Genomic DNA, 15,746 nt, shown 5'->3' on the forward strand with positions numbered 1-15,746 from the left:
TACCAAGCGCAAATATTAAATGCCATTTTAATTGGATTTTCAAACTTATCGAATTTTCTAGCATTTAAATAATTTCAAAAATGTGTTTGAGCGCCAAAATTTGAAAATGAAATATACAAACCTCATCGCCCTGGTCCCTGACTGAGGGACAGGAGCGATCCATCATCTTGGTCTCGATCCTTGCACTTTTGACGTTCAAAGTCTTCATCTTCACATTGAAGTTGGCATTTTCGTTGGGTCCTTCGATCTTAATTGACTTGCTTGTGCGAATGAATGCATCTCATGACCATTATCGCCCTGGTCCCTTGGAGAGGGACAGGAGCGATCCCTATTCTTTTACGTGAGATTCTTCGTTCTTGATATCAATTCCTCGTTCATTATCCTTCAAACAACGTTTTGAACCCTTTGCAAGTTTGTTTTGTCATGATCTTCGAAGGATGATAAGTGCTTTAGCAAATATCGCCCTGGTCCCTTGGAGAGGGACAGGAGCGATCCTCATAATTTCTCCTTGACCTTTGTAACTTTGAACTTCAATCTTTGTTGTGAAGGATAAACAATGCTATTCTTTCATTCCACTTTCGTTTTGCTTGAATTCCACAAGACACCTTGATGTTTTAGAAGATCATCGCCCTGGTCCCTTGGAGAGGGACAGGAGCGATCTTGAAGCTCTAGCTAGAATTTGCCACCTTTCAACCTTTGTACTTCGATCATCATCTTTCAAATGGCGTTCTCGATCTTGCCCATCCTTGTCTTGCCTTGATTTTAAAGGAATATGAGTGTTTTAATAAAAATCGCTTTGGTCCTTGTCCAAAGGACAGGAGCGATATAACTTTCTTATTCAAATTGGTATACTTTGATGTTCGACACCTTTGCATATCACCTTGTTAAGACGCCTTAGACCTTGTGTGATCCTACAAAACCTTGACTCGGCATGAATTTTACATGAATTGGCAAGTATAATAGATATCGCTCTGGTCCCTTGGAGAGGGACAGGAGCGAACTTTAAGATTTTGAGCTTGTCTTTGTTTCCATCCACTTGCCATCGCTTTCATAATGTAAGATGAAGTCCCTTGATCCTTCTTAATCACTTGATACTTGTTTGACTTTTGAAATCTATGCCTTTATGGAAATATCGCTCTGGTCCCTGCCTAAGGGACAGGAGCGAACCTAGGTGTCTTGGTGTAAATCCTTTAATGTTGCGACCTTTGATGCCTTGTGTTTGATTGAGATGCCTCGAAACGCCCTTTGCCACCTTGTTCTTCATCTTGGAGTGTCTTGAACTTAAAGAAAAGGCAACATTACCATTATATCGCCCTGGTCCCTTGGAGAGGGACAGGAGCGATCTTGCTCTTGTGGGCTTCATCTCACCTTGTTAACTACAAAAATTATCTTCAACGTATTCGTAATGTTCCTTTCCACTCATCCATGCCTTGGGATCCATTGTAACTTGGCAAGAAAATCATCTAAGACAAAAGTCGCTCTGGTCCCTGCCTGAGGGACAGGAGCGAACTTGGGCATTTAGGTCCCTTGTTGACGTTTCATAATCTTCAATTTATCTTCAACGGGTTTAACTCATATCTTTTCTTGCCTTCAAAACAAAAACTTGCTTGATCTTTGTCCAGAACATGCCCTATGAAGGACTTCGCTCTGGTCCCTGGGAGAGGGACAGGAGCTACAAAGAACTTCGCCCTGGTCCCTGACAGAGGGACAGGAGCGATTTTTACATTTTGAGTCATTCTCCTTCACGACGGCACTTCAAGTTATATTCATTTGGTAGAACACATCTCCTTGGACCTCTTCAAATCATCAAGTCGTTAAAATCCTGCAAGGACAAAGCAATATTTGATTTTAAGCTCCGGTCCTTCACTGAGGGACAAGAGCGATTTTCTTCCCTGAGGCATTTCCGTGTTCGTGAAATTCTTCAATTTATATTCAACGGAAAGATCACGCCTTCCTTCATCACTTTTAATTCGAAATTCATCTTGACTCTGCAGGGACAGTAAGATATTTGAAAACGAGCTCCGGTCCTTCACTGAGGGACAGGAGCGATTTTGCTCCTATAGGCCAAAATAACATGATTTCACAAGTTTAATCAATTCACGAGGCAAAAACAAATCATTCCCAATGCCCGGGATCAAAAATCAAAAAACTTCAAAATTTAGTCAAAATTACTCAATTGGACAAAAATTCACATTTCATCTTCAACACTTAGACAAATTTAAGCTCTGCACTCAAAATTTCCAATTGAAAATAGACCATTTTGGCGAATTCATTGCATTCAAAATTGCATCCTACGAAAGGAGGCTCAAAAGCTCTCAAAACTGACTGGATTCTGGCCTGAAAAGACGGCAATTAAAACCCTAAGGCTTGACCCTAAATCCAAACAATTGACTGACTAACAAAACCCTAAAAAACGAAGCGAAAGGCGAGCGAAAAACGAGCAAAAAGAGGGGGTCCCCATTTCAAATGGGGCGATGTGTGAAATGGTCACAACAAGTCCCGAGGTGGATTTTTCGTGCTTGTTTTGTTTCAACCCCGGAGTCCCGAGATCCTGTTTAAGGCACTCGTACGTACGAGGTTCGAGGGGGTATAAGGAGGATGAACTTTTCAAAGCTCATTTGTGCATTCAACTTTCTAGGGCTCTTAGCTGCGACCTCCCGACTTCGTGCTTTTGTCTTTCCGAGTTTTCTTTCGTGTTCTTGCGCGATTTTTCTTCACCAGGTTGGAGAATTTCTTGCTTTTCTTGTTGATTTCTAGCTTAGATCTCTTTGTTTTGTGAGTTTCTTGTTTTTGGTTTTCCGCGTGCCCTAGTTTTTCACCCCGGAGTTCCGGGTTAGGTTGTTCTTCCCATCAACCCCGGAGTCCCGAGGTTGATCCCATTCCTTGTGCATATTTACCCCGAAACCCCAGAGTTCCGGATTGGCTTTACGAAGAGCAAATACCCAGACCCCCGAACCTTGAAGTCCGTCCTTTTGAGCTCACTATGTTTAAACCCCGGATCCCCGGGGTTCCAAATTGGCTTTTGGGTGTCCTATTGATCTACCCCAGAACCCCAGAGTCCCGAAGTTAGCCTCATCTATCAAGCCCGGAACCCCGGAGTTCTGGACTCTATCCAATTTACCAACCCCGGAACCCCAGAGTTCCGGACTTTATATTTCAAGCCTAGCTACCCCGGAACCCCGGAGTTCCGAGGTCACTTGTCTAAAAAGGAGTTATCTACCTCGAAACCCCGGAGTCCCGAGGTGAATGATGTTTTCAATATTTTGTGCAAGGGATTAATGCTTGGTTCTTTCTTGCAGGTTAAAGCGATTAGATGGACCCAACTCCCAACAAGAGAGGCAAAGAGATAGACAAATTTCCCGTAACAATGAAGTACCAGTACCAGGAACAAATCTATATATCAAAACTAGATGATCAGATCAAATGGGTCATAGACACTGAGATACATCATATTGAAATTGAGGATATCATAACCCAATTGGAGAGACCAAGGCCAGAGGCCTCATTGAGAAGAATCAAGAGATCAGGCCTAGTGGAGGCCACCATTTTCCCCCAATCAGTCCAGGCCCCTGAGTTCATCATGACAATCGCACAATTCTATGATGCGGATACCAGGAAATGCACAGATGCACAAGGTAAGACCGTGATCGACTTGTCTCCGGACATGTTAGGATTTGTGTTTGGCATCCCTGCGAGGGATGAAGTATTGCTTACCACAGAAGAAGAGGCCCTGGGAGTATGGAATAACAATATGACCTCAAACAAGAGGTACATGAATGAAAATTGGCTGGAAGAGGAAAGAAAAACAGGGCTAAAGGCCACAGATATATTGAGGGCAGATTTCAAGGAGCCACAAAGGGCCTTAATCATCATGCTGACCAAGGCCTTTGGCAAGCCTAACTGCAAGCATTTCCATCCCTGAATGTTCCAGTTTATGACTACCATCCTCATAGGGAAGCAGTATTTTGATTGGGCCCATATACTCTCAGACAACATATGTAAACAGATGAAGGAGGTACACCAAACCAAGAAGTTCTTTTTCACCTCTTCTGTCATATGGGTGGCTGCCCGAGCAGGTAAGTTCCCAGGTTTACAGGTAGAAGGCCAGCTGGGAGATGAAGAAGGCCAAAAGAAAGTTTGGGAATATTATTCCCAACTCCCTCTAACCAACGCAAAGGCGCATTTCAAGAGAAACAATGATGCCTTCATCTTCCCTGTAATTATTAAACTAACAGGGGATACAGGGTAAAGAATAAGCCATGGCAATCATCCAGGAATGGGCGTGCTGGTTCATTCAAAACCAGCACTCTACATACATAAGGGTCAGTGGGTTTACAGGGAACCCAATGCTGTTGCCAAGGTATTGCAACGACCGCATTATTTTGCTGGAGTATGTCAGGCAGTTGCTCAGCCTCCAATCCCTATTGTCATCAAAACATAAGACAGGGATAGATTTTTCAGTTTCTATTGGGTATTTTTCTTGTTCTAAAATCCAGGTGGCGAAGATGGCGGAGCAAGAGCTCCAAGATTTAAACCTAAAGGAATTCAATTATGCTAGGGAGTATTATGATCCCTACGGGAAACTTAAATTGACTATGCCTAAGGCATATGAGGGGCACAAGCCCAAACTGGAGGATTTTTGGGCCAACCTCCAAGACAATTTTGAGGTAAGAGAAAAGATTTATAACAGACTGTCAGTTCCTCAAATCAGAGATTTTGAAATAGAAACTAATCTCCCCAAAGACCTGAGGGATGATGGAGATTTATTGGACGCCGCGTATAAAGAACAAGGAATTGATAAAAAGGCCCTCTCTCCTATAAGATGGTCAGCACACAAAGATGTGAAGATACACCAAGTAACCCAAGCAATAATAAATAGAACTAGACAATGGCTCAACTTGAGAGTTAGGCCAAGCGCTTTGAAGGGGAAGCAGAAGGAGTCCACCTCAGGGGTGCCCCAATCAAGGGGTTATAAGGAATATGCTCACAAAACAGGATCAAGCTCTAGGAAAAATACTTCTACTGACCCAGATGAAGCAATTGGGCTTGGAGATAGCACTGATGAATTAATGACAAAGCTTCATGTGCAGATGAGAAAATCTGAATTATTGAAGAAAGTTGCAGACCTTGGAGTAACAGATGGGCTAGGTGTTGTACCACTAGCAAAGGTTCTTCATGCAAGAACAGCAATCGGGCAAACTCCAGGGGAAGGCGCTCAAGAGGAAGAAGAACAAACAGAAATAGATGAAGATGCGCCCACTCAGCCTCCCCCAACAGCTGCAGCACAGGTCCCAGTTACCAATGCCCCTATGCCACCACCAGTTGATACAACCACACTGTCGCCCAAGACACAGGCATTTAGGCCTACCACTGAAAATGTAATTATCCGAAATGTTGAATCAGACTCTGATCAGAAAGAGGAAAGCAGTCACTTGGAGGGGAGAAAGAGCGAAGTGAGGCGGAAGATTTGTTGAATGAAAGATTAGTTTTAACCCCTCGGGACTAAGAAGACCTCCTTAAAGATATAGTTGTCGGGCAAGGCATGGGAGAAACGAATAAGGAGGGAAGGACATTTGGAGAAGAGGTCAGTGATAAGTTCGGAGAGTTGCACAAGCAACAACAGCTAAATGTTAACATTGCTCTCCAAACTAATCTAGCCCACCAAGTTGCTTCTCCTCAAGGTCCTAAATATACAGAAGCAGAAGAAAAGGATGAAGCAGAATAACGGGCTGAGGTCCATATTGTAACTGCCGACATAGTGTCACATGAAGGTGACAAGGATAGAGATGTACCACAGTGGCTCGAATTCACCTTCGAGAGGAAGAAGAGGAAAGTAGTGTTACCTAAGGTTACACTACAACAGGCAATCACAGAGGAACCAAGGAAGGTCAAGAAACCTAAGATTGTACATCATCTGTCGAGAACAGGTTCCGGCGAAGTGGTTGCGGATGTGGCAGTTCCACTACAGACAGAAGGTCAAGCCTCCCCGAAGTACCAGGTATCTCAGATAAAATTGGGTAAGCAAACGAAGTGGGGGGAGTTGGATACTTTGGAACTAACTACCAGCATCATCAGGGGATGAATAGAGAAAGAACATACCTCTCATGTTGAGGTTAAGGCACAGCTGGAGCAATACAAGCAGCTGCTAGTAGAAATGGGTAAGCCATTAGATACTTGCAGAAATGATAATCTACCTTCAACCTCATCACTCCCGGAGGGAGAGGTAAAAGTATTAATGGAGGTAAGACAGGTAGCTACTACAGCAAAGTTGTGGGCCCAAATAAATGCCTCGAAAATTAGATTGTTTTTGCAAAATACTATGAAGGAGTATAAGGAGGCAGTACAGGTAGGAGGAGCATTAGCTTCTTCTTCTTAGCTATGTTACCCCGAGTTTTCGGGACAGGGACGGCAGGGGATGGGGGTACGCGTTTCCGGGACGGTGATTTTTTTTGCCAATTTTGGGGATGGCTAGGGGACGGCAAAGTGGACGGCTATATAAAATAGGGAAAATTAAAATATTCATATGAAAACATGGATAAAGCATGCACATATACATTATAGAACCTAAACATATAAGAACTATCAGAGTTCTTATGCCAAATTTGTGTTAAATTGAGAGTCAAAGTCAAATTGCTTATAGAATTCATTGTCAAAATTCACTATCGATATGCAGAATTTATGGGGACGTCCCCTAAGAGTCCCCTGTCCTTGGGACGTCCCCGAGATGGGGACGCCTGAAAAAAATACCGGGGACGCATCCCCGAGTAACATAGCTTCTCAACAATGGGAGCGGAAGCTCAATGTGTTTAGTAAGCAGTTCCGGATATTAAGTAAAGCTTTGCACCTAGGAGAGGAAGTAATAATAGAAGAAGACCTCTTGGGTGGTGATAGTTGTAAGAACTTGCAGTCTTACACGTACATTTTGGAACTGAAGATCAAGATGCTTCAGCAGTATGTGAAGGATGTGGCAGACATCCGAGTTTCTCTCCTCAAGGTAGTTTCGAAATATGAGGATTTTGTAAAGCATTTACTCGGAGTTTTTGGACTAGGGATAATTGATACAGGGATTATGGAGGAAGAGAAAGTACTGAGTCAGTGGGATGCATATGAGGCCCAGCATTTGGGACATCTGGTTCAGTTCGATGTCACACTGATGGATAGATATACTTACTTAATTACACAATGTCAGGAGGCAGCAGAAACAATAGGGGAGTTGGAGAAGAAAAGAGAGAAGGCAGAGGAAATTTTGAAAAAGTATAAATTCAAAATTAAGCATGTGGCTGATCCCCCTGCTGAGGTAGTTGCATGCATCATTAATAATTATAAATCTTATAAAAAGAAGTAGAAGAAGAACCTATAGTTACTAAAGATAGAAGTACTTGTGAGAAGAGATTTTGCATGACTTCTCCACTGGTACTCCGACTGCAGCTCCAACTCATGTTCCAGTTTTGAACAAAATTCTGCATGACTACGAAAGCCTGGCTCATATAGCATGCTCTTCGTAGTGCTCACCAAACCTCTGTTTCGTAGTAGTTAACTCGAGTCTAGAGGCAGAAACTTGCAAGTTCACTAAGACTCCTAGTTTTGAGTTATTAATTTAGATTAGGTTTATTTCCTAGAAAGTAGGGTAGAAAACTATATAAATTGAGAAGTTTGATTCATTTGTAAGGGTCCACAAATTGATGATTTGAGGCCCACTTACAAATTTTAGATTATTTTGCAAATTGTTATGAACTTGAGTTATTTTTGTTATACATTCTTTGAAATTAATACAAGAAGCGGCTTATAGATTGCCTAATCTATGTATATGTTCTACGAGTTTGTTCTGTGTTAATCCATTAATGTATATTGTCTGAAATTAGCAATGTGTTCTGATCTTCCGTTTATTGCTTTATGATTCATGCTACGCACGTAAGTGGTGTATGAAAATTACTGCGATAGGCAATATTGTGGTGATATTCTTTCCATAAGTCTGTAAGGTTGCTGACTTTGCAGGTTTACTGGAGGTCTGTTGTTGAATGCTGATTTGGATAATATTTGATGATATTTGGATTGCAAGGTACTAATCAAGTAGTTCATTAAGTTGTCATTGAATTGGTTTCATTGTTATTTTCTTGTTTCCCTATATCTTGCAGTTTAAACTAGGAGAATCTTAAAACCATAAAATACTAAAAAAAAGGAAGTGAAGTTATTAACGATTAGTGGGATTTAGTTTTAACCAGCAGGCCCCTTAACAGGTACAACCACATCAACCATTGGGCTGCCCATCACCATCGAGACCCGACTATAGAGACCTTGGAGTGATCAGCTCCCTAGAACTTAGTACTTTTCAGGAGAGGTGGTGAGTGTTCACATTGGCTACCTGATTGTTGGCAAGTGTGTCAAAACAATCGTCAACAAGAAGATGGAAGGGTTGTGGGATGAAGGAGTGAGATGGAAAGATGGAAAGGTGAAAGGGTGATGGCAATGGTAGGGAATGGAAATGAGGGGAGATGGAAATGGGAATGATCGGGCTTGAGCACCTACTGGCAATGCTAGGAGAAATGGAAGTGATTATGCCTTAGGTCGAGCAAAGGAAGTGTTGTCAATGCCTTGGCTGGGCAAAGGAAGTGTTGTCAATGCCTTAAGTCGCTGACCTAAACAATCAAAGGAAATGCTTAAGTCGCACATTTAGGGGGTCAAAGGAAGTGATTTCAAAATGGCAATTTTCGCTGTCTAAATCCATTTGCTCCAAGCTTCTCATGAGAATTTGAACTTCAGCTCCTTCATCCTTAGAATATTGACTCTCCAAAACAAATTTGCATTTCAACTTTGATTTTACAAGCAAAAGATGATGATTATCGTGAATCATTCACTTCCTAAGCCATGAGAACTAACCGACCTCACTTCATCCCAAAAAGAGAGACTTGACTTGATCAACTCTTGACCCACTATACTTGTTCAAAGCAAAGGCTAATAGCTAAAGACTCTACAACTAACCAATGGCTAAGCAGAAAAAAGTGGGGCGTCCCCATTTGCAATGGGGCAATGTGTGAAAACATCATAACACTTTCCATACCATTTTTGGGGGGGCCACTCCACTCTCTCTTATCACACTATGTTCTCTCGTATCACTCTAAGCCTACTTCCACTTATCACAGGAGTATATCTAAAAATGTAGCATACATAGAGGTGTGGTATCCATATATTAGATAGTTTGGTTCACCAAAGATCTTGATACATTGAAAGGTGGGAGTAATAAGATTGGAACAATAAATATTTCTTCTAGGAGTGAGTATTTAAAATCAAAGCAGGTTAAAGAATGGATGGGTTTCTTGAAAATAATTGAATGACCTTGTCAATGTGTGGTACAACCTTCAATTGCAAGAAAAGAAGGTACAAAGGCAATGTACACAAAGCATTTGACCTTGATGACATTAATCCATATTTAGATTCGATTGCTAAGCCTAGGGATGTCAATGTGGATCCATTGTTAATTGATGATTAATTAGCTGATTTGGAGGAGCCAGCTGAATGAAAAGTGAAAAATTTGTTGAGTTATTGTCTAGCTTTTCCCTGAGTTTTTTCCAAGTACCAAGATTTTATAATTTTGGGGCCTGCCAGGTAAATGCCAAGTCCAAATTTTTAAACTATGGACCAGATATTTACAAGCTTCTCAATTGTGGCGACTGTTTTGACATTTTCTACTATGGATACTATATTTCCTTACATAGGTAGCTTGTGGACATTACATTTTTGCATGTGTAGTGTAGACAGCATGGATGCACTTCTAATAATTGACTATTGAAGAATGGTTTAATTGTTGCAATCATGGGAGGGCTTTTTGTATTTTAAAATTTGTTTCAGAACACATTATAGATCCCAAAACAGAGAAGTTGGTGATGCAGCAAACTAGTAAATATAATCCATGTGGTTATGGACCACAATGAATTTATTCAAGAGTGAAGTCATATATGTAGTGGAAGTGGTCCAATCTTGCTAAGCGGACTTACAATAGAAAAGAATTATATGCTAAAGAGGATAAAAAGAAAATTATATTGAAGTCATCGTAGGTTTCCTTTGCAAATGTATCCTCCAAGGAATTGTTGTGCCATCCACTACATCATTATTAGACAATGACAGTTAGAGTAAGATAGATACGACAGAAGGCAGCTTTATTTTTAAAGAAGCACACTCTGTGTTCAAAGGGTCATTATAAAGCAAGAATTCTTAGAAATTCCAAGCAAATAGACTAAGTTCACATCCCAAAAACATGTCTTCACATTCATGTTGTTTACCAAGTTGATGAAGAGGTTAGTTACTGGCAACTGAATTCAAGTTGACCTTCAGTCCAAAGAGTCTACATACAAGAAATCAATGCTCTCCAATGACTGATTCGATAATGGGGTCCAGTTGAGGTATTTCCTATTCCCTATGATGGTCAGTGGTTCAAATGAGATTACTTGTATTCTTGATGTTGGTTTTGGGGTTGCTTTGAATTTAGTCATGTACCCAGTGCTTGATTACATGAGGATGCGCATGAGTCATCAAATTGATATAGAATAACATTTCATCAAGATCAGATCCATATTCATTATGTTTGGGCTAGACACAGAAGAGAAAATTGGTCAGAGTCTGAAATTGGTTAGAATCCAAAACTACTAATGCCGCATAGTGTTCAATGTCAAGGAACATCCACCCTTGGACATGATTTGACAACAGTTTCCTTTGGGCTAGACCTATTGAGTTTGACAGCCACTTCAGTAGTTTATTTACAGCTGCTTTGGAAATCAAGTTAGTTGCCTTGTATTTCCCCGTTGCATGCAAGTATCCCAGTGGTACTGTAACAAGGTGGAAGTCAAGGAAACCTTGACAATATAGGGATATAGTAATCTCAACAGTCAAACCAGGTGTAAGTACTAGGTGAATTTGATAGGATAAAAACCCCTCTATGGCATCATAGCTATAAGTCTATAAGTATCTCCCTTGAGTGATTTCTTACTATACTCACAAAAATAACACAATCCCATTCTTTTATAGACATGGCATTGCTATAAATGAGGCCTTACAGACTCAAAATATATAACCCACAAGATAAAAGAAGATCCATATTGCCCCTTCGAATCAGGGAAAGCATGATGGGAGAAATCCCTTTGTTCGATAAAAATTAATATTAATAATTGAAGGAGATATTGAATTACAAAGACAAAATTTAGTAAATAGAATTATCAATTACCAATATTCTTGAGCAAGTTTAGTGTCATTGGTTCACTGAACGAGTATACTCAAAAGAATAGCACAATCCCATTCTTTTACAGATGAGGAATTGCTATAATTGAGGCCTTACAGACCCACAGTCTATAACCTACACATTGCCCCTTTGGAATCAGAGCATAGTGGGAGAAATCCCTTCACTCAATAAAAACAAATATTAATGATTGAAGAAAGGATATTGATTTACAAAGAAAAAATTTGTGAATAGAAAAATCAATTATCAGTATTCTAGAACAAGTTTAGTGTCATCAGTTCACAGACCAAGTTAATTTTCAGTTTTGTTACCATCTTCTATACTTGTGCAACTAGCCCCCATATTTGTGTAATAGTACATTGACTTTCAGCTGATAGAAGTGAGCTTTCTACATTACATTGTTTTGATCCCAGCAAAGGTCAAAATACAAGCTAGAAAGTTCAGTACTTGCTGTAAACCTCCAAAAGTAATATCAGACCACCTACCCTTTCCATGCTTCTATCATTGTGCTTGTAGAACACAAACAAAATCACTTGAATGCAAATCAAACGGATAAGCTGATTTGAATTTAATAGTAAAAATTAAGAAAATGTGTTGAAAGAAAATATAACGGAATATCGCAGATAAAACTCTTAATTTTACAAACTAACATGACTTGAGAAGGAAGGTGGGCATAAAATGCATCTTACCAGCTGCACGATATCTGTATGGATAAACCCGAAGAGGATCAAGTTGAGTAACCATTTGCAGGTCAGCCTTTGTCATATCACGATCACAATATTCGGACCTTTTTTCATATGCTGAGGCCTTGTTTCTAGCTTTTTCAATCAGCATGGTCATTTCCTGATAAGCAGCAGTCTTATCATTTTTCAAATAATGCACACGAGCAAGGCCTTGGTGAGCCCTAGTATGACGAATTTTGAGAGCACTCACATAGCAATCTGCTGCTAGATCCAACTTGACACAATCCACATAAACACTGCCAAGATTATTTAATGCCTGTAGTGTCTCACAAGTATGTACATTAAGAATTGTTAATTAGCTGTATCAAAATTTATTTTAGCATATTTAGCAAACATGCCAATGTCACCAATAACTGAAAAGAATTGTTAGTTATGAAAGCTGCAAGTGAGTAAAGTTTGCTAATCTGTTCAACATTTAAAAGTGGAAGAATAATTTTGAAAAAGATAAAGATAATCATGCATGCATCAATCGATACAAGCAAGGTAAGGCTGTTTATTTTGATTTAAAAATCGGTCACATTAAGCTGAATCAAGAAAACTGTTTCTGGTTGTTCTTTCAATTTGACCTCATCTGTTAGCAATAACCTTTAGACCTACCTACCAAAATTGGAAATTACATCATGCATGCATCAATTGATTCGAGTAACGTGAGCTTGTCTATTTTTCACACTAAGCCAAATCAAAGACAATATTTTTTGTTGTTATTTCAAATTTGTCGTTAACCGTATCAAAGCATTTCCTCTCATCCTACGATTTTTTTGTCAAGCCTTTTAACCTTATATGGAACACAACATTCCTGAAAAATTTAACATGTACTATCCATTGAATCTTTCTGTAGTCCATATCATATTGGATTTTTATTCTTCTTGGAAACATATGAAAAATTGGCATTATTTTGCCAAACTCAAGGCAATTTTCAGCTGTTAACAATCAGAATAAAAAAACCAAGCAGCAGGATCTGGATATCAGAATCAACATCGCTAAGAAATTTCACAAATAGAAAACTAGATAAAGAATGAAAAAGAGATTTTCCATAAACTTATCAGCACTCCAGAGGAAGTCCACTGTATGGCCATTTTATGATCAATAACTTAAGTATATGAGCATTTAAAGCAGTCAAGCATACCTCAAATTCATCACCGCTGATGAAAGATGATCTAAGTACTGATAGTTTCATTAAAAAGTACCCGTGAATACACACACATGCATCATGCTTGTAACATAACTCTTATTATATTCCTATGTTGGGTTTGTCCATTAATCCAGATTAATTAAAATTATAGCATCAAGAAGGCATATGAAGAGATTAATGCACTATAATCTCTGTCAAGAATTGGGGCATAGTTAATAGAACATTGTGTATTGGACTGGAACACATACATTTCAGGTTGTACCTTCACCATGTGACGAGTTCTTATTCAACAACTTTGTTGCATAGCAGCTTGTGTCTTGAAGTTTATGGCCAAGTGATGTAAGAGACCAGAAAGGATAGCCCAAGCAATCTCCTATCCAGTAGAAGTGAGTGGGTAGTCATAGAGAAACAAGGATGGAAATTAACATGAAGGCCATGTGATCATCATGATAGCTCTGAAATAGAATGAGAAAAGACTTGATGGCAGCCAATTGTCCTTGAAGCAAGATGTGCAAGAGTAGAAGTGTGGCTGTCCTCTGCTTAGGGTAATTATCACACTTTCAGATACAGAATGAAGTATTGGATAATACTAAATGAATATCATATGTTGACATTGACTGAATTGGCCTATTGATTTTGTATAGTTATCAATGAATACAGTGGGAATTGAATCACTAATCATGTGAAAGGTATCTGAGGAAGCATTAATGGCATGATCTCAAGTTAAACTAAAGTGGAATTCATCACCTTAAATAATTACTTAAGGCACAAGGTAAGGATGATTTCATACTTGCCTAAAACAAGGAAACCGAAACATGCACTAGAATCGAAGAAATAGCTCTTGCAGAACTAAAATAACACCCTATACAAAACGCAATGACAACACAACTATCTCCTAAAATCCACAATATGGATGTATTCCACACTATAAATCTCCACAATCATGCAGTGGCACCATGGATGCTCCTTTTTAAAGGAAGTGTATCCTTTATGAGGCTAAACCAAAGACATGAGGGTCCACTATGAAGAGGACCACATCCTAAGATATCCAAAGAAAACTCAAAAGCAGTCACAATAGGAATAACAATATATTTCTAAGCCACAAAATGATGCCAAGCTGTACAAGACTCGTGACGTAGCAACCCATTGCACTAGGTGAAGTGTCACAAAGTGACTTACCTAGCAAGAACGGGGAGATTTTATTACTATAACCTTCCAAGTAGACTCTAAGACACAAAAGGCTATGTAAAAAACTCGCTAGATAAGAACTTGTCACAAGGTGTGTGTTACCCTGCAGCCAATCAAGTGTATGCACAACGCAATTGCAAACAACCCAGCAAGAAAGTAGAAGAAAGAAGAGTCGGGGGAGTGGCAGCCTTGGATTATCCAAAGCACTCTACTACTATTTGAAATATAATACATATAAATGTATATGAAGATATGAAAATTGAATGGATAAGGTTAGTTTATACATCATACCTTTGTTTTTTATACTAATCTAATCAATAATATCAAATATGGTAACTGTAGGATTAATCAGCATGGACAGCCTATTAATAATTAGTATGTTGCATGGTGGTGTATGGGGGTGCTGGCACCCCTCCCAAAATGTTGCATTTCATGCTTTTTAAGTGTTGCCCTCAAGTTGTCGTTTTTGGCCCATCATAGATTATCAATCAAGTCATGTTCAGAAGTGTGCTTTATATCTATATAATAAATCTGTGTTATCCTCATCTGTTAAAAATTCCCAAGTTGGGGACTGTTGGCTCAATTTGCATGTCCTAGCGTAGGTGTGAAGTTTTTGTAAGTTGCATTTTGACATTTACTTACTGCTTCCTCTATTGCTAGTGCCTAGTGGAACTTTCAACCCCACATGCAACTTTGTAATAGATGGCAAAATTTCTTAAATTATTTCTTGGATTGGTTATGTTACATGGCGATGGAATTATAAATTTATTGGGGATTTTAATCTAAACTGAAATCCTGAGTACTCAAATGTAGACTAAAGATCCATTTTTAACTGTCTTAGGGAACATCTTGCTCTGGTAAGTGTCATTTCATTAGTACTGTGTATTAGTATTCTATATGTTTGTGTATAAATATTCTACATTGTATTAGACTATTAGTGACTATATTATCTAGAATACAAAATAATGTTTGCTATATTATCTAGGATAAATTTTGTATTGGTGACTGTATTATTGATTTGAGCTTTTAGAGCTGCTTTATCTTCTCCATACTTTGTCACCCTTTCTCTGATATTGTCTGAAACAAGCCTTAAAAGATTTAGGTTTCCTTCCCTTTTTTATCCACTCGAATCAGTTTGTAATTTTGTACAATATGGAAATCTGATGCTTCTATCTCTTGGATTTTTGTTTTCCTTTGGGCAGAATTGCTGTTGTGCCCTAGAGAACTTTTCTTCAACCTGATTTGCCTCTTTGGATGTTTTGGACATGATTCTTGGAAGAGAAGAGAGAGCACTAATATTCAACTGGGTTGCTGACACAATCTTTGTGAAGTACACAAAAAATACTGAGAGGGGGGGGGTTGAATCAGTATTTGAAAACTTTTAAAACAAAAACCAGAGATCAACCAAATGAAATGTAAAAGAAACAATCAGCAAGCAAGAACACAGAGATTTTCT

General features: G+C 39.2%; 1 protein-coding gene across 4 annotated transcripts in view; it reads right to left on the bottom strand.

Moving 5' to 3' along the window:
* The window catches only part of LOC131034122 (ETO1-like protein 1), a 57,667-nt gene that overhangs the window by 24,934 nt on the left and 16,987 nt on the right, over positions 1 to 15,746 (bottom strand). For 2 of the 4 annotated variants that reach the window (XM_057965512.2, XM_057965513.2), the window contains exon 5: positions 11,917 to 12,226. In XM_057965512.2, the coding sequence (XP_057821495.1) occupies positions 11,917 to 12,226 (310 nt within the window). The remainder of the gene's footprint in view (positions 1 to 11,916; positions 12,227 to 15,746) is intronic. The other 2 variants (XM_057965514.2, XM_057965515.1) reach the window with 2 other exon arrangements.

Source organism: Cryptomeria japonica, chromosome 10 (genome assembly GCF_030272615.1).
Source record: "Cryptomeria japonica chromosome 10, Sugi_1.0, whole genome shotgun sequence".
NCBI classification, from domain to species: Eukaryota; Viridiplantae; Streptophyta; class Pinopsida; order Cupressales; family Cupressaceae; genus Cryptomeria; species Cryptomeria japonica.